This window comes from Falco biarmicus, chromosome 5 (assembly GCF_023638135.1).
Source record: "Falco biarmicus isolate bFalBia1 chromosome 5, bFalBia1.pri, whole genome shotgun sequence".
In the NCBI taxonomy this organism is placed as follows: domain Eukaryota; kingdom Metazoa; phylum Chordata; class Aves; order Falconiformes; family Falconidae; genus Falco; species Falco biarmicus.
In genome coordinates, this window is record NC_079292.1 from 54,100,000 (window position 1) to 54,118,853 (window position 18,854).

At 46.4% G+C, this 18,854-nt stretch overlaps 2 protein-coding genes across 9 annotated transcripts in view; one reads left to right on the forward strand and one right to left on the reverse strand.

Annotated features, from left to right (window-relative positions):
• The window catches only part of CNOT4 (CCR4-NOT transcription complex subunit 4), an 82,806-nt gene extending 79,129 nt beyond the window's left edge, over positions 1-3,677 (forward strand). For 5 of the 8 annotated variants that reach the window (XM_056340259.1, XM_056340258.1, XM_056340260.1 and 2 more), the window contains 2 exons: positions 1,303-1,515; positions 2,284-3,677. In XM_056340259.1, coding sequence (XP_056196234.1) covers positions 1,303-1,515; positions 2,284-2,585 — 515 coding nt within the window. In that variant the 3' untranslated portion in view covers positions 2,586-3,677. The remainder of the gene's footprint in view (positions 1-1,302; positions 1,516-2,283) is intronic. The other 3 variants (XM_056340263.1, XM_056340265.1, XM_056340266.1) reach the window with 1 other exon arrangement.
• Positions 3,678-10,171: 6,494 nt separating this feature from the next.
• Positions 10,172-18,515, reverse strand: LOC130150277 (sushi domain-containing protein 3-like). The gene is made up of 5 exons (XM_056341032.1): positions 18,123-18,515; positions 16,173-16,361; positions 13,529-13,664; positions 12,074-12,253; positions 10,172-11,747 (listed from the first exon to the last, which is right to left on the reverse strand). Exons 1-5 carry the CDS (start codon positions 18,298-18,300, stop codon positions 11,507-11,509), a joined length of 924 nt encoding a protein of 307 aa, XP_056197007.1. The 5' UTR covers positions 18,301-18,515; the 3' UTR covers positions 10,172-11,506.
• Positions 18,516-18,854: the final 339 nt, after the last annotated feature.

Below are 18,854 nucleotides of genomic sequence, written 5' to 3' on the forward strand. Positions count from 1 at the left end.
TTGATAGCAAGTGAGATTGCTTTCTTCACTCTCCAGCATACAGTGTTGCAAGTTAGTGATACCCTCTAATTTTCTATGAAGACTTAAGTCTTCTGTTGTTGATGAAGTAGTAGTGTTTTCTAAGTATCTCACTGTAACACTTCTGATTGACATCGGGGTCCTTTCTTCAATTGTGTTTTCTAAGTATCTCACTGTAACACTTCTGATTGACATCGGGGTCCTTTCTTCAATTAGGATAGTCAGAGATGGTTTAGGAAAAAAAAAAAGTTGTATTAGAGGCCTTTGTCAAAAAGGGCATGCTACCAATGTACTACCCAACACGTGTGGTCATATATATATTTGACCACAAGTATGATTTCTGTATTGGCTGATAAATGCTAGGATGCTTGTGTCTGGTTTGTTTTGCTTTGAGACATCTAAAGCAGGAGATGATTGTAGAACCTGATAGTCTGTTCTAGATAGTAAGGTTTAACGTGTTTTTGTTCAGGGATCACTTGCTGTAGTGCTAATAGGCACATTATCCTGTTGTCCTTTTTCAGTATGTGCCCTGAAACATTCAGGCAAATAGTTGACTTGACTGTTTTGGTGTCCAGCTGGTTTGCTTCTAACCAAAGTTTTGAGGATATTGCTGTGTCGGGAATTATTCTGAACAGTCTCTAAAGAATTTTCACTACTGTTCTTCAACTGCAAGAGGAAATTGCACTCCCTCCAACTTCGAGAACCTAATTACCACTTCCTTTGGAAGAACATCTGTAGGGCTATGAATGAGTGAGCTGTAACAAACAAAAAACTTCTGTGATGTTCCTCCACCTCATTGGTTCCTCGTGTTCAGTTTCTATCACAAAGCCCTACCTAGCCTTTCTTCATTTTAACATACTTCACAGAAAACAACCCTTTTGAGCCTGCTGCCCATTCATAAAGCAGTCAGATTGGGTTATCTAGCTTGCAACAGAGGTATTTTCATAAAGGATCTGGTAGGTTTTCCCCTATTAGTAATAGAGGGAGAGCCACTAAGCCCTTGATTATTTGAGCCTCCGAACTGAAAAAAATGGGGAAATATGAGTTGGAGGAGGAGTTAAATCTTTCTCCCACTCCCTTATACTTGGTTTAAAACCTGCCAGCCCCTCAGAGTAACTCATCAATCACATAAACATTGACCTAGTTTTTGGACAGGAAAAGTATTAAATGCTTAGCTTAAAAAGTAAAAACAAAATCCCATACCCCACCAAAGAAGGACATCTGTTTCTAACTTCAGCTTTTTATTTTTTTATCTTTCATTTTTTTTGTTGGTAAATCTCCCAGACAACAGCAGTTCTGTAGAGAGTTTAAATATGAAGGAATGGCAGGACGGGCTAAGGGCACTTCTACCGAACATTAACATCAACTTTGGTGGACTGCCCAATGCTTCTTCCCCCTCCAACGCCAACCACAGTGTACCAACGTCCAACACTGCCACCACCGACAGCCTGAATTGGGACAGCCCTGGCAGCTGGATGGACCCCGCAATCATCACAGGTAACCGTTTCTCACTCCTTCAGCTCTGCTGGCAAACCATCAAATGGGTATTTGGCACAAACTGATATACATCTGGAAAAAGAAAAAGTCAGTATGCGGTGGTCTCTTCCAGCTTCCATCCACAAAACCTCAAGGGTCCAGGAATTTTTGTGGAACCACTAGGCATAACAAAGCATCACTTAGGCCTTTGCAATGTATGCCCGGGACCTTTGCAGGCAGTCAGGCGGATCAGCGCTTATCTGTAGGGTCAACGTAGGTGTCCCTTCTGCCGGACAGCATGTCCGGTATGTGCGCCGCTGGTCCTGAGGCACTGAAGGCATTCACTGGACTTTGTTATTTAAAAAGGGACATACTCCACTTGTTTATAAAGCTCTCTTTTATAAGGCTGGCTGGTTGTGTTTCCCCATTAGGGAGGCTGAAGCATGATTCAGGTAGGCAGAGTAGGTGGTGAAGCATGCAGCGTGCTGGTAGTTTGGTGTGGCAAGGTCATGTCAGCAGGGATGCTGTCCTTGTGCAGGATGTTTGATAGAAAAATGTGTGGTTTACAAAGTGCTCTGAGGGGGAGCTTTCTTCTATCTGGTTTTAATGTTAAATGTTTTGCGGGCAGGGTAATTATACATTAATAATGTAAAATGCATTCTCTGTACAAACTAATCATGTTTTCTCACTGTTGCTTTTTGTTAGGTTAAATTGACGTCCTTCATGCTTGACTTGGTGCTTCTGCTCTGACTTGCCTGTATCCCTGTTTTGTTTCTCTTTTCTTCATAGGTATCCCAGCCTCCACAGGAAACAGTTTAGACACCCTTCAAGATGACAATCCTCCACATTGGCTAAAATCTCTTCAGGCCCTCACAGAGGTGGACGGCCCCAGTGCAGCACCATCACAGACGCACCACAGTAACCCCTTCGGCACACAGATCCCTCTGCACAGAGCCAGTTGGAATCCCTACTCTCCTCCTTCAAACCCCACCAGCTTCCATTCCCCACCTCCAGGCTTCCAGACAGCCTTCAGACCCCCCAGTAAAACCCCCACAGATCTACTACAGAGCTCAGCGCTGGATCGTCATTAGGAAAGGAGGAAAAAGAAAAAAAGAAAAAGAAAACCCAAAACGTTAGAAATGCAGGAAGTGTCCCACCCTGACTCCTCCCCATGCCCACCTACTGTTCCCTGTCATATCTTTCTTTCTGAAGAATCCAGTTCCTGATCAAATCTCCCCCCCCAAATGCAATGCCATCACAGGGTCATGACCGTATCTTTTTGTTAAGTTTCTGCTGAGCCAGTGTTTGAAATACACTGTTTGAAATATTTTCTAACCATTCTAAAGAGGGGAAAAAAAAAAGAGAGAGAGAGAAATCAAAATGCAGTCTCAATGCTTAAGGAGAATATTACTGTCTTACGTCTTTTGCACATGAGTATTTCTGCCTAGTGGAGATGTGTCAATCTGCAGTAGGGGAAAAAAATGCAATGCAGAATCAAATGCAGAAACGTGAAAAAGGTATTTAATTTAAATGAAGTTACTGAACCTGTGGGACAAGCAGTGGCCTAGCATTTATTTTGCATTCAGTGTGGCACTACACAGGGAAATTGCTATGTTGAGTTTTTTTTTGAGAAGGGGATTTTATTGTGTCAGTCAGTTTGACACGAAGTGTGTTGAAAGACAAAACACTTATAGCTATGAGTAACTGGCATGTTGCTAAAGAGTGGTTTAAAGAGGGGAGAATAAGATTTTTCTTTAATTTTGGCTTTAGATTTAAAGTAAACATTAATGTTTTAAAAGTATTCTCAGATTTAATACCTAGTGTATACATAATATAATTATAAGCAGCTGAAACACGAGTGGTATTTACTTCAGTCTTTCTGTCTCCTCTGTCAGTCTCTCTTTCTTTTTTTAAAAAAAACAGATTCACCTATTTAGGGCACTCTGGGATAGCACTGCATTGGGGCCACATGATCACCATCAGGAGCAACCTCTGACCTCTGCCTGCAGCTTTTACTTAACCCTGTAGTTTCTGGACGTTTGTGCAGTATTGAAAAGACAGAAAAAAGAAACAGATAAATAAACATGGTTATAACCTGACGCTAAAACTAAAACCAAGGAAATGTACCTCTTTCTTCAGAATTAAAACTAAAATCTTAAATAAAACAGAAAACTTGATGATGATTTTGTTTGCTTTTTGGTTTTTTTTTTAACTTGGATTTTTGATTACTGCATCTGGTAAAACTGTATGTCATTGCATTTTTTTCCTGTTCATCTAAACTGGAGCTACTTTTCCATGGAAATACTGCTTTGCATGATGACTTCTGTATTGAAAGGTGGAAAAAGCATACACGCTTTAAACTTTTAAAGGGATTGTGGTTTTACTCATGGCAATAGCTAGAGGCTGGCTGTCTCTAGGCTTTATTGGTGTCATCTATTTAAATCTGAAGCATGAAAAACTTGTTTATACATTCTGAATTAAATGCCATGGCATTTGGGACAGGTAACTTGCAATAATGTGTCTGAAGGAGTGGCAGACAATTCTAGTCGCCTGTCCCTGTTTCTGTCAGCATCCTCACTTAAAAATGTAAAAATAATGTCACTGCGCAACAGGGGTTGAAGAGCTCTTTACACAGAGAAGGGCTCCAACAAGCTCTTGTACTTCCAGCCAAAGATACTTAAAACCAGGACTTGTAATTGGCATGCTGGATTGATGTAGCTCGTGAGGATGGCAGGAAGCCTGAAATCATAGAGATAACTGTAGAGAAGAATTTCTCATCTGGTACGAGCTGTGTAGCTCGGGCTGTCTGCCCTCCTAAAATGTTTGCTGCTGGCAGGGGCAAGGAAGGGAATCCTCACTGCTGAGCTGTGGGCATCTATCAGGAGCAGGAGGGACTGGGAGGGGGAGCAAATCCTGAGTCAATCACTGGATAGGGGAGCCAGGCACTGAATCTGTATAAAGTGACTCTAAAAGTCCTGCTTCGCAGAACATCACTTTTTGGTGACTGCTGGCTTTTGCTCGTTCTTTTACCTGTGTTGCTGTTCAGTGCTATATTTACCATTGCGTTGAGGAGCTGCATGTGCTGTTGGGACAGGCAGCATTGCTGTGGGTCAGTGGCATGTCCTGGTTGCCTGGGTAACCAGGCACTTTGATGCCAGCACTCCACTGCAAAGCAGTGTGTTTTTGTCACCCAGCCAGCCCCTGCACGATCCCCTGCTGTAGCTGGTGGAGGGGGAAGGAGAAGTGTCACCTGCTGGGACTGCAGGCTGGGAATGTCCTCTCCTGTGCCTGCTGCCACCCCGGCACTGGGGATGCAACCCAGCAGGAACAGCCTGCTGGAGGTGCTGGTGGAGATGTAATGGTGTGTGGGTTTTTTCTCTTCTCCAGTTGTTAGACATTTTTTGACCTTTTAACGTTTCTGTTGTAGAAGGGTGCCCTTCCTGACACTGAAAATAAGCAAGCCTCCCAAAGCAGCTGTACCTGCTTCCTGTGAACCACAGCAATTCCTGAAGCTGCTGCCTTCAGTTCTTGATTTGTCTGTTTGTTGTGCTTAAAGATGTACGGAGGCAAACCTGTGCCTTGGTCTGCTGCCTCTAGAAAATAGGCTTCAGCTGCTCAGGAGAGTGCTCATTTCATGCTGCCATGCAACAGCTTGTGTGGTTGGCCTACAGACAAACTTGGTGTTCAGGAAAAAGTTTGCAACTACAATGATTTTTCTCTTTGTGATGCAGCCCCTGAAGAAAGACTTCTTGGTTGGTAACATTGGTGTTATAATATTAAAATATATCAGTTTTCAGATTGATGGGGGGGAGGGTGGCAGCTTCTGCCTCTTTTAACCTAGTTTTATCTCCTGTTGGGCAGATTCCTGCATCCCCCCTAGTCAGGAAGCAAACTGGCATTGCGCTCTGTTCAACCATGTGGAGCTCAGTTAGCTTCTACTGAGGTTTTGTTGTTGATGGACTCTTCCTGCAATAAAAATTCTGAAGAGGAATCTTTACTGAAAGGAAAGCATCCGTGTGTCTGCTTTGTCCATGTGATCATCTCGGTGCATGGCCTGTTATATATTGCGTGGACACTTGTGGCAATTCCTTGCATTAAGTGAAGACCAGCACTTGACTACAATGCTGGTGACCGAGGACTAGCGACACATTTGGTAGGTAGCGTCTGGTGGAGATTAAATTAGAGAGAGGACAGAGCAGACTCCTCCTCCAAAATGGGATATGAATGTGATGAGGGGAGGGAGGGAGTTGTTAGCCATGAATGCGTTGGTACAAGTACTTGTGCTGCATTTTCAAAAAATTCTCAGTTCAAGCATAGTAATTTGAGGGTCAGCAGTGTTGGACTGATACTAAGGGCTCCTGGGTGCTTTTTTCCCCCCCTTTTTTAAATATCCAATAAGGGGATGCTATTTCTCTGGATTACATCGAGTGTAATGTCACCTTCTAGGTAAGGTGAAGAGCCATTGCAAAAAGTCCTTTTTCTTCCATAACTTCCAATTCCTACTTGCAAGTCAAGTGTGAGCAGGTATATGCCCTTATAAATGCAGTGTATTGACAGGGCTGATCTAACCATACTTAAAACACCATTGCCAACTTCTTGACAGTTTTTAATCATGAACTTAATTTTATATTTGTTGGAGTTCCTGAACTGCAAACTGTTTTCTCTGTGGTCTCAAAAGGTGTGTGGTTTTTGTGGTTTTTTTCCTGAGATGCTCATTTAATTACAGGCATTCAAGATGTTGGATTTTGGGGAAAATGCAGTGTATTTGGGTTTTCTTGGGGGGAGTGGTGGTTTGGGTTTGGTTTGGGGTTTTTTTGGTGGTGGCTTTGGGTTTTTTGGCAGTGTGGTTTGTTGGTTTTTTGGGGGTTCTGTTTTAGTATAACAGTTCAGTAGAGCTGGCCATGCTGCTGTGGAGAGATCTTTGCTTGAACAGCTTTTTTTTTTCTTCTGGGAGGAAAAGGGGACATACACCAATTTCATTTCTCACCCTTGCAGTTACTTGGGTGCTTCTTGTTTGTCCCCCTCCTCAGGGTGCATGGAAGTTGCCTTAAGTTGCAAAGGAGCTTATGTTTGCTGTTGGTCTCTGGCATACGTAAACCCATTGCGCGGCAGGTGCTGTGTTGGCTGGAACTACCTCCCTCTGGGGAAAGCTGCAGGCGCTGGAATAAAAACTTACTGGTCAGAACCGAGGTGTGTCAAGAAATGCCAAAAGGTAGCCCAGTGCTTGAAGGGTTAGGGGACTGGAGTTGTCACCAGCCTTACTCTAAGGGGGTTGTAGGTACTCATAACTTCTTGAGGGGAATGAACTCCTCTCCAGTCCAGCTGCCAGTGATGCGGATTTTCAGTGTGCACAGGGCAAATCACGTGAAGTGGTGTTTGACGTGAATCCATGCATTAAAGAGCAGTCATTGCTTTACATCTTCCAGCAGCGTGCAGCTATATGGCTCGCTATAAAAGTGCTTTCCACTTCACTGATTTATTATCATCTGTTGAAGCTGAATATGGATGTAGAAACTGTACTTGTGCTCCTTCCGCTTCACCCAAATCCCAGTATCTGTGTTTCCCTATTTGGGGATGTTCCACTGGTGGGAAACGGCTCTCAGGTTCTCTTCTGCTTATGGCTGTGACTGTAAACAAACTTTCTCAAGAGGGAAAAAGGTGAAGTCTCATCATAGCTTTGGGTTACAGTGTAAGAAATGGTATGGTATTTGTATGCTCTGATCTACATGAGAGCAGTGTATACAGCAAGATCTCAATCTTCCCTTCTTTCTGGGGTTTGCCTTTGCCCTGGCTTTACTGTTGTTAGGTTTATGTGGCAAAGTGAAGGCTTCCAAGATGGAAACAGCCAAATTAAGTTCTTGCCGTACAAGCACAGGGAGCTAGAGCAACTTGCAGGGGTGCAGGAGTCCGAACTGCTGCATCGTGGAGGTTTGGGGTGAGCTGAGTGGTCCTGGCAGCAGTGCCTTTGTTACCGGCTTTGCTGATGAAAAGCACTGGCTTAGGGTGGCCTGATGCGGTAACACCAGGTGTGGGAGTCATTTGAATGGAGATGGTGTCACTGTGGAGGAAAACAGTACAGAAAAGTCCTCCAAGTTAGTCTAAAGCTGAGGGGAGAGTGAGCTGCCTGACCTGTGGTGGTGCTGAGCAGCCCATCTGCTGAAACAGAGACAAGGTGGAGTTTTTCCGTGGGATTCCATCATTGCACAGTTACTGTTGCTTTCTCCTGTGAAGTCTTACTAGATTGCTATTTCTTTCCCCTAGTCCTCAGGAACTTGACCAATACTTCTCAATTTCAGAGATGCTTGGAGAGCAGGTGGGACTTGCTCAGCCCTCTCCTCTTTCCTACCAGCACAGTAACACTGCAAATGGTGGTCTAAAAAGCTTTGCTAGTGGAGGGTGGCCGTTCTTTTCAAGATCACAGTGAATCTCTTTGGAGTTTCATGCTTTAGCATTTGAATGTTACGGGTCCCAACATTAGCTTTGCCCAGATCCTCAGAGAGGGTCTGAAACCCCTTCTGTCAGTGCCAGCAATCCTAGGGGGCTGGTACACTGAGCTTCGCTGAAGAATTTAAAGTAGTGACCAAAACTTGGTTAGCTCTTTCTAGATAAACATGTGGGTTAAGGTTTCCAGTGTGGAGCGTGAAGCTTAAAATCCTGTTTGGAAAAAAAAAATGAGGGTGCTTGCTTTCTCTGTTCAGACATTTAAGTGGAAAATGACTGCTCATGAGGTTTGCTGGAGACAGCATCAGCAATGAGCTGGCCTGGCAGCTACCTCCGTTCCTCTTCAGATGGTTTCCTCCGGTTCCAGGGCCCACCTTTCTGTTGGATATTGCATGTCTATAATTTAAATAAAGAAGAAATAGCAATATGATACATAAGATACTGCGTTGGCTGTTGCATAAAACATTACAACTAAACCTCTTGAAGCTTCGGCTTTCCTGTAGGGAGGCTGAGATCTTAGACAGCTGGAAGCTCCCTTCCCTAGTGTGGAGAAAGCTGGAGCTTCTCCGATGGTCTGCAGGGGGGAAACAGTGAAGAGGGCAGCATCTCATGTGCTGCTCTGGTGAGGAAAGTTTGGGTAGATGGTGGCTCCAACAGGAGCCGTTGAGTAATGTGGTGACAATGTGTGGGATTATAGGCTTGTGAGGTTTGTTTCTTCCCATTTACAAATTCCTTAAAGCTTCTACATAGTTACCTTCCTTCTTCGGCCAATAAATGCAAATGGTGCTTCTCATTGCCTTACCGATGGTGCTGATCTGGGGCAAAGCTGAGTGTGGCTCTTCACAACCTTAACTCTGTGACCTGCCATGCTGGTCCAGGGTGAGAAGGAACTGAGGCAAGGACTAAGGGGTTGGTAGGGGAACTCATGGTAGAGCTGGGCTTCCTGCCCTTAACCCATCTTTCTTCTGTTGGTTTCTGTCTCCTGCAAGCTTGAGGTGGCTTCTGAGGAAAACCTGGCTGTGCATCTTCCCACTGGAGGAACCTGGTTAAGTCTGCCAAGGCTTTGGGATCAGATTTGTGTGGTAGAAAACTTAACTTTGCACATTAAAAAAGTCACAAAAACATTACCTCAAGGAAACTTTTCAGTTTTGTCAAGTAAATAATTTTTAAAATAGCAGGTGCCTAAAATGCTTGTTTGAAGTTGACAGTTTTCTCGGTATGAAAAACTACTTTGTCAGGGTTTTTTATTGAAAATGCTAACTTTTTGTTATGACAGTTCAAAATCAGCACCTTCCTGGACATGTTTGGCAAAAGATTTTTTACATCTAAAATGTGCGTCATTTCAGTTTGCAGTGAAAGCAGGTGTCAATCTCTAATCTTCTGTAGCAAAAAATCCCACTTTTTGTTTTAAAGCCTTGCTCAGATCCAAGGAACAGCAGACTCCGTCCCAAATGTTTGTAGGCTTCTGTGAACAACAACAACAACAAAATCTCCTTAGAGGGGAAATCGTAGTGAGGTTTTAGTTATTCCTTGAACACAACAAGGGAGAGGAACAGAGAAGGAATGGGATAGGGCAAGTCTCATTCCCTTCCTCTTCAGGTTCTTTCCTTCTGGTGTTTTTTTTTCCTGATTTTTGTCTGTTAACAAGACAGCTCCTTCCTGCATGAACAAGAAAATGGGGCAGTGCTGTTCCGAGGGCAGATCCTGGGCTGAATTCCTGGCCATAAAACCTATTTTGGTGACACAGAAGTGGAAGTGCAGTCCACAGGTGTGGCACTGGTGGGCTGGTGAGAGCCCACAGCGCTTGTCGCGCTGTGTCCCAGTGCATGGCTGGCATGTCTGCAGGCAGTGCTGTGTCCACAGGTAGTCTGGGCAGTCTGGCAAGCATCTAGGAGGGGACTGAAGAACAGCTTACCTTGAGGTGGGGTTGTTCCCCTCCCTGTGTTTTAGACTTGGCTGGAAAAAGAGGGAGGAGAAAAAGGTAACGTTAGGATGTGAGCCTAAGGGAAGTGCAGGGCAGGTCCTGTTTTTCCTGTCACTTCTACAGCTTCGCTTGTCTTAGGCGAATGAAAGGTTTTTCCCTTCTCTGGTAAATGGCCACTGTGGGTGTTGTCATCTTTTGCAAGGGATCTGTAAAAGCTTTACCACCTGCTCGCTGCCCCATCAAACCCAGCTCCCAAACCAGAATTTCTGTAGCTTGATAGTGTGAAAAGAAGACATAAGAAGGGAATGGGGAGAGATTCCTTTATTATCATCATTATAAATAGAAAAAATGGTGTCCCTAGCCCACTTTCCAGGGAGAAGCAGCAGTGGTTCCCAGACATCCACTAGTAGGTCTTGCCTTATCACAAAAATGTGCTACCTTGCATCTTTTAAGGCTTCTTTCCTTGAAATGTGATGCAAATGTTGATAGAAATGAGATCAGCAGACTAGCACTCCTAGCGGGATTGAGCATTGCAGTTTGCGTCCTTGAGCACTGGATGGCAGGTGATGCTGGGGATTCAGGTCCTGAGTGCTCGTTCTCACCGCCTGCCCCGTGCACAGCAGCTCTTGGGGCTGCCAGCACCTCTCCTGACTAAGGCCATAACGCCTCCCGAGATACAAACAGCATCTCCCTGCACACGTGATGCGATGTTACTCCACAAGCCCCGTGTGCCCAGGCTGTGTTGGCCATGCTACACAGACATAGGTCTGTCCTGTGGTGCAGGCAGGGGCTGAGGTGTCCTGAAGCTGCTGGGCCAGGCTCTGCATGCACTGCCTGGAACATGCCCCTGTATTTCCACCCAGGAAATCCTGAACAGAAATATGGGTGCCATTGCTTTCTGAATGCAAATGGTGGCACTTGAGCTAGCTCTTCTAGTGCTGCTGTAGGTCCCGATACACCTGACGTGGATTTCTAGTACAGAAGGGATGAAAAACCCCAAGGTTTTTGTGGTTTTGTTTGTTTTCATATGTACTAGGTCCTTTGTATTAAAGATAAATTTATGTTTTCCTCTTGATTGGCTATCTTTGCATGCTTGTCACTGCATCTTACAAGTCTAAGATTGTTTAGAAATGGGAGTATATGCTGAGTTCTGAACAGCAACAAAAAAACCCTTTAAATCTCAGCCTGCATTCAAGTGCAATGAATTGTAAGTGCTTCCAATTATCCAATGACATAGATTCCTTGTTCCTGGTAACTAGCTGTCTTCACTTCCCACCTTTAAAAGAGCCCTAAACAGAAAATCAGACTCTTGTGTTCAAAACCTGAAAGTCTGTACATGCTCAGCCCTGTAGGTTAAGCTGGAGCTGCTCAGAACTTGCTTTATGCATCTTACCAAAATGATCAATTAAGAAGCTTGTAGCCTAGGAACTCTTCTTTGAAATATGCACTTCTGGACAGGGCGGGGAAATAAAAGGCTTTTTTGATATAATCCTTTTAACATGAAGTGTCAAATTTTCTCCATTTGAAAACCCAGGTGCAGTGATTGGCTCTTGTGAAATTCTTTCCTGAGCTCTGCGGAGTTTTGAGGAATTGATGGTATTAAAAGAAAAAAGGAAAAAAAAAATATCTGAATGGCAGTTTAGATTTTCAGACCAGTCTCCCGAACTTGTTGAAGAGCTTGTGTTCCTCATAGCTTCTGCAGTAGAGGGGGAGCCGGTCCCTGGGGAGGTCAGCACCGCAGGGCATGGCAGGCAGCAGTACGTTGTGTGGTGGCAGGCCGGGCAGGGCGGTGATGGGTGGCGTGCCGGGTGGTAACACCAGCTGGGGCAAGACCTGTGCATCAGGGTGCCAGTTCTGCTGGGACAGCTTTGGCAGGTTTTCAGGGCTACTGGTAAAGGCAAGAAGGAGAGTGGGTAGTAAGAGGGGCTGCAGTGCTGATGGGAGCCTGCAGCCCACCCAGGCAATGCTGAGGCAGGGCACAGGTGAGCCCTGGTCCTCTGGCTCACCTCCCCCTTGGAAAAGAGCAGGTGCAAGGGTTTCATTGCTGTTAGGCACTATGTGCAGAGCAGATAAGAGGGTGAGGCAGGGGATTGACTGCACAGGTGATGTGGTCTTTTACATCTGGCTGCTCCTGTTTCCAGGTGGTCTGGGAGCAGCTGCTGCCCCTTCGTGAGGAGCTGGGGGGGCAGAGCCAGTGCTGGGGCTGAACGGTACCTTTGGAAAGCCAGGTTGTTGCATCCTGCAAATGCCCCTGGGAACACGGAGCTGGAGAGGGCCGAGAGGTGGTAATCCCGCCGGTGGTAGTGCTTCAGTCTCCCAAAAGCATTTCTCCTCCTCTCGGGGGTGGAGGGGTCACATTTCCATCCTCCTCTGACCTTCCTCCTGTGCTGCTGCCTGCAAGGTGGAAAGAGAAGTGTCCATGTGGATGTTTTCTTTACACTTTGTGGGCTGCCTGGTTTTATTTCGCTCCCCAGAAAGATTTGGCGTGTTTGTATCTTAAACCAGTGTTGTCACCCAGCGGTTTTGACCCCCTTCCCTCCACTCCCAGAGGAAAGCATTGAAGCTGTTTCAGCCCTGCAGAAAAGGGGCACGAGCATGGCACCATCCAGCCTGGGGAAGAGGGGGAAGAGCAGGCCGGCGGGGAGAAGTGGGGCTGGTGCCTACTAAGAGGTTGAAATGTTATCCCCTGCAGGGTTTTTTTTTTTACTCCTTGCCGTTGTGCATTTCTGATAATAAGGAATTAGGTTCTTGGTTAAAGCTGCATCCCTAGTGTCCTGGTTTCAGCTTGGACAGTTATTTTTTCTTCTTGGCAGTTGGTGCAGTGCTGTGTTTTGGATTTGGTGTGAGAGCAATGTTGATAGCACACTGATGGTTTTAGTAGTTGCTGGGTAATGTTCATACTAAGTCAAGGACTTTTTGGTTTCTTGGGTCCTGCCAGTGAAAGGGCTGGAGAGGCACAGGACATTGGGAGGGGACACAGCCAGGACAGCTGATCTGAATGAGCCAAAGAGGTGTTCCATACTATCATGAACATCAGGACATCATGCTCAGTATACAGACTGGGGGGGACGGGGTTTGGCTGGAGCTGGCCAGTCACTGCTGGGGGACTGGTTGGGCATCGGTCAGCGGGCGGTGAGCAGTTGTATTGTGCATCACTTGGGGTTTTTCCCTTCCCTTTTGGATTTTATTCCTCTCTCTTTCTCTCTCCTTGTCATTATTGTTATTTTGTTTAATTTTATCTAAATTATTAGTTTGTTCTATCTCAGCCCTTGAATTTTACCTTTTTCCCAGATTCTCCTCCCCATCCCACTGGTAGGGGGATAGTGACCTAGCGGCTGTGTGGTACTTAGTTGCTGCCTGGGCTTAAACCATGCCACCTGGGTGGGCTCCTGCACGGTCCCTGTCGCTGTGACGATCCCTTGCTCAGGTTCCCTTCACTGGCAAAACCCAAAATGTCTTGCTGGACTGTAGGCCGTGAAAACAGGGATGTGCTGCTGCAGAGATGCAGCTCTGTGAGCATGGTGCTGGCCGGCTGAACCCTGCTCCCAGTCCCTCCCCAAAGGGGATGCTGCCTCCTTTCCCCACGCTGGGCTGACTTAGCCTCAGGAAAGGGATATTCCCTCACCACCACCGCACCCCCCAAACCCCCTCCCCCGCCTCTGTACTCACCCCCCGCGGCTCCTTCTCGCCCTATCCCGCCAGCAGCACACGGCGAAGGAGACAGACAGTGCCAGGATCACGGCTCCGCTCAGCAACGAAGCGGCCACCGCAACGCGAGAGCCGGTACCCGAGGGATGCGGGGCGGCTGCGGGGCACAGCGGGGTAATGCTGAGCGGGGGCCGGGGCGCCCGCGGTTGCGGGCGTTGCGGCCCGCCCCCCCCCCCCCCGGCCCTATACAGGTAATCTAAACTAAGAACCATTTAAAAAATCAGTGGTGAACGTGGATGTTGCTATGCCAGCTCAATAAACCAGAAAGTCGGGGGCGGGGGGGAGGAAATCAGATTAAAAGTAAATCTTTTCTTCAGCTACTCAAAATAATGACATGGGACAGAAAGCATAGCATGTGCCACATTTTCCACGTGTCTTGTATAAAGCACGAAGGTAGAAAAAATTAAGCCCCCAGTAACAAAACAAAACAACAACAACAAAAAAGTGGTGATTTGTTGGGGTGTTTCTTGGTTTGTTTTGGGGTTTTTTTGTTGTTTTTTTGTTTATGTTTTGTTTTGTTATATATAAAAAATCCAGATATATATATCTGGAACATGTGTTTTTGCTTAACTGTTCGGGGCGGGGGGCAAAGAAAAGAAGTCAGTTGAAAAGGAAAACAAGTTAATTTGGTTGGAAAAGGGAAAAGGAGTTCATTTAGGTGGGAAAAGGAGTTAGTAAAAGAAAAAGTTAAAAAGCTGTAAGTGTATGTAAGTATGAGTGTTTGAAAGAAATACGGGCTTGTGAAATTAAAAAAATAATAATTGGAAACTTTAATGGATGTAATTATAGATTGGGTTGGGTTGGAAAGGAACTTTAAAGGTCATCTAATCCAAGTCCCCTGCAATAAGCAGGGACATCTTCAAATAGTCCAGGTTGCTCAGAGCCCTGTCCAGCCTGGCCTTGAATCTCCCCAGGGATGGGGCGTCCACAGCTTCTCTGGGCAACCTGTGCCAGTGTTTCATCAACCTTATCATAAAAAATAGCCATTTTCTTGAGTGGGTGTATGGCTCTTCCGAATGTATGTTCCCTACCTGCCTTAAGACTGATGTCTGGAAAGAGCAGATGAATTACATCCTGACCAAACCATAAAGGGAACCTAAATCATGTTTGCAATGTAGATGTCTAAAGTCAGGGAAGTGGCTCCCATCCTAAGGGCAAAATAACATGAAATAATTCGCTAATGTCTGCAAAAATGGTATGTTTAGGTTTTCAAAGTAATGAAATACACAGATTCAACCCCCCAACCTTAGGATCTTTGCGAAGTAACAAAACAGACTTCTGAAAGTATGGAGATTTGCTTTTTGTTTCAAAGGGAACAAGCGCGTGGGGACTTTTTTTCCTCAAAACTGTCTTAAAACCTCTTTATTTTGGGGAACCCAAGGTGTGATTTAAAGTTCGGAGGTTTTGGTTCACCCAAGTTGTTTCTGCAGCAGGCAGTGCACAAACTGCAGCCTCCGTTTAGGGCTGAGAAGACAAGGTTTGCTAATGAGCTTTACGAATGTTTCACTACAGGAGTACCTGTAACATATTGCAACAAAGTTCATTGCTTTTATTTTGCTGTGTTTACTTTCACAAAAGATACTGACTGTGTATCATCAGGTTTTACAGCGCTGAATTGGTGTAAATTGCTTTACGTCTGGTTTTATTTTGAAAGGACAAGCTGCGGGGGTGCTTTTGAGCAGATGCACCTGCAGGGATATCTTATGGTTGAAGCACTTTGGTTTCTGATTTGACCTTCTTGAGATGCTACCTTTTGAAAATGGATTTGCTTATCTTAAGCAAGTGAAAGAGAAGCGGCAGAAGCACGTGGCAGACATTTTCCATTTCAAACTCTTTTTAGCCAGCTGCTGCACCACAGGTTTGCCCGTAAACTGTTTCTGAAATGGCCCCAGGTCTTTGATTCTCAGTGTCCAGCACTAGCAATATAATTCATACGCAGGCTATATAGCATTCACAACTTCTGTGGTTTTGCTTGCCGCTGCAAAAATATATAACTTTCTTGAGGGCAATTTTTCTGAAATGATTTTATGTATGCACACAATGTGTGGTGCCCGAGAGAAAGCTTTTAAAGCAATAAACATTGTGCCTTCGATGTTAAACCATTTGTTCTCAATGAGCTCATACCACAAAAAAAGTGAGGGTGGTTTGCAACTGGCACATGCTCTGCATGAGCTTTCATGAACAGCACGTGCTGGTTTATTACAAAGTTCAGCTTTGCTCCTGCTGAAAGCTTTTGGCTGGCTGTGCCCCAGAGTCCCTGTGCTTGGTACCCAGAGTTGGGCGTCAGGCAGTTCCAGGTTCTGACCCAACTTGGTGACTTCTGTACCGATTACTGGGAACGAGAGAAGGCCTGGTTATCTGCTGAGCCCCTGCCAGGTGAATTCACCCTTTGGCAGTCCCCCTGTCTTATGCAGCTCATGAAACACTGCTGCAGGGACCCTGCTGAAGCATGGCATTTCACCCGTGCTGATGACCACCAACCAGGTCAAGCCGGACCTCTGCTGTCCCCTTTTGGGGTGGCTGCAGCACCCCACCTCCTCCCCAGCACCCCACTGAGACCCTATAAGTGAATGCAGGGGCTGGGTCACACCTGTGGGCTCCTTACCCTGGCAGTGGGGAGGGGGGTGGCTCCAGGACGAAGTGCTCTCCCGGCGGAGGCAGAAGAGTCTCTCACTGCCCACCAGCTGGTACCCCTCCTGGCACCAGTACACGAGGACTGAGCCCAAGGAGACACCCGAGCCTCTGTCCACGTAGTAGTATCCGTAGCGCGGTGGGGGGAGAGTCGTGCATGGTGCTGGGAGAGAAAGGGGAGACAGTAAGTGCAGGCGGTGACAAAGCCTCTGCTGGTGATGCTTCTGAAAAGGCTGCCTGGCCCCAGTGTCACTCCTGTGTGTCCTGCAAGTCTCTGAATATTATTTTTTTTTTTTGTGAAATCCTAAAGGAGAGACGTAGAAAAGTCTAGTGACTTTACCTGTCTTCTAGTTGCAAACTCTGTGATGTGAGCACCCACTGAACAGCAGAAGTGGGACTGAAAAGGTACAGGATGGGGACAGCATGCAGAGAGCAACCCTTAGGAGGGAAAGGAAGGGGACAGGCATTTTTTAATACCACAATATTGGAACTCAAAGCAATAAACATACCACTCTATGTTATAAAGAGATACTTTTTCCATCTCAGCCTTTAATTTTTTTTTTCTAGTTTGTTACTCAAGACTATTCAAAGCTACTCAGTTGTCCTGCTTAGATAATCCTTTCTGTGTTACACGCTTTGCATCTTTAGTGCTGTCCCTGTTCTAGCTTGCTAGTACCTGGTGAAAGCTGGGAGTGAGGCAGGCTTCAAAAGGGATGCCAGTCTGACTGTGTGCTTGCAAGAAAAGCCTTGATATACTAACACAAGGCCAAGAAAATATGGATCGGCGAATTCTTATGTAACAGATATCACAGGTATCAATATTCTGAATTAAAGGAAAATACTCTGATCAATTCTAATTAAGCCAAGCTTAAAACCTGCAGGCAGAAATGTGCTTTATCTAGCTTAGGGGGAACTTTTGGAGGAAATTCCGAGTGCAGCAGTGAAGCTAATGCGAGAGAGAGGTTTGGTTTGCCTCTGCTTTTGCTGAGATGATGTAGGTTTCTCCTCCAGAGGGGCTGACAAGAAACAAGTCAGGCTGAGTAAGACGAGACTTTCTCCAGGTGCAGCAATACTGTTAACAGGTAGTGGAGATGTCTGTACCAGTAAATTCAGTGGTGCCAGGGAGGCTGCCTGGTTCCCTGGACTGGATCTGTTGTACAGTTAAATTGCCCAGCACTGGCTAGCACCTTCCTCAACAACCCCTTGTCATGATGTGCAGATAAGGTGGTCCAGGGACTGTTCCCAACAGGCATTTTGGAAGCAATGTATAGTTCATAAAAGTTTGGGAAGATGAAGGGTTCAATAGTATGGCATGGGCTGCTCCATGCCACTGCCTGCACATAGAGGCAGGTGGGCTGCCTGCCCCAGGCAGCCAGTCACCCAACATCAGTCCCAGCACTGTGTCAGACTTGCCAGGGAACAGCGTGTGCTTTGCCCTAGGAAGTGGATTAAAAAAAAGTAATCACCCTCAGCATTTAGAGATTATTTGTGCTTTTAAAAAATCTCCATCCTCATTTCTTCCCAAGGGTACCACCAGCTCAGCCCCTAGAGACAGGGGTGTGTTTAGTGTGCCCACACCCTGGGCAGGCAGCTAGTCCATCATGATACACATAGAGGTTAACATGGAGGAGGAGTTTACTCTCAAAGGAAGATAGTCAAGCACTAAATTTCCTCCCAGTGTCTAGCAACTTGGCATCTGATGCAACACATTTCTCCCAGATCACAGAAGCAGCTGCAGCTATGGGGACCACACAAAGCCCTGCAGCCCTTACGTATGCCCTCAGCATGCCTCCACGCACGCTGGAAGAAGCACCGCCATGCTATCATCAACACGTCCCCACACACCCTTCACCCTGTGTGCCTGCATGGTGGGGCCCCGAGCAGCCCCGCAGAGGGAGAGACAGGCAATTGCTCACTCCAGTACCTGAGATGTTGCTGTGCACGTAGGTCCCGTTGGCAACATCTCTGGGCAGCCCCTTTCTGACATGTCCTGCCCCAGGTGAGGCGGTCCAGGGTCCAGCAGCATCACTCCAGGCAAAGCTCAGACAGCTCCAGGGCAGCAGGCAAAGGGCAATGCATTTCCCGAACCTTTGTCCCGTCATGGTTTGGGGAAAGGTTTGGGGAAACACAGCATTATCGGCTGCCCAGACGTCCAAAGTGCCTGTGGTTTCCCTTCACTTCTCAGCAGGAGTCAGCTGGGCTCTTAGGGCATTAAGCCTTCAGCAGCAAAGCTAGCAGCCGCTCTCCCCCTGGGGCTTGTCTTTCCTCTGTGTCGGTGCAAACCCCGTGTCTGTGCTCCTAGCGCTGCCAGCCCTGCTCTGGCCGCTTGGCTGAGTGACTCCAAAGCCCTGCAGAGAAACCAGGCGTGGGAAAGGGATGAGAAGCAGCAAGCACTTGGGATCCATCTTTTACAGCCGAGACTGGCTGTCACCATCTCTCCAAGTGCTGGAGTTGCACATCGGGCATCCTCCTCCCCTACCTGCTGAAATCCATGCTCAAGCTTGCTGCTGAGAATCTTGAGCTGCAGACCCTCCCATGCTTGTCTCTTCCCTCCCACCAGAGCCTAGACCTGATTTTCTGTAAACTGCAGCAGAGCAGGATATGAACCATAGGAATCAAAAGGGTTTCATAACAGCAACTCCACCAGCTTTGCTGC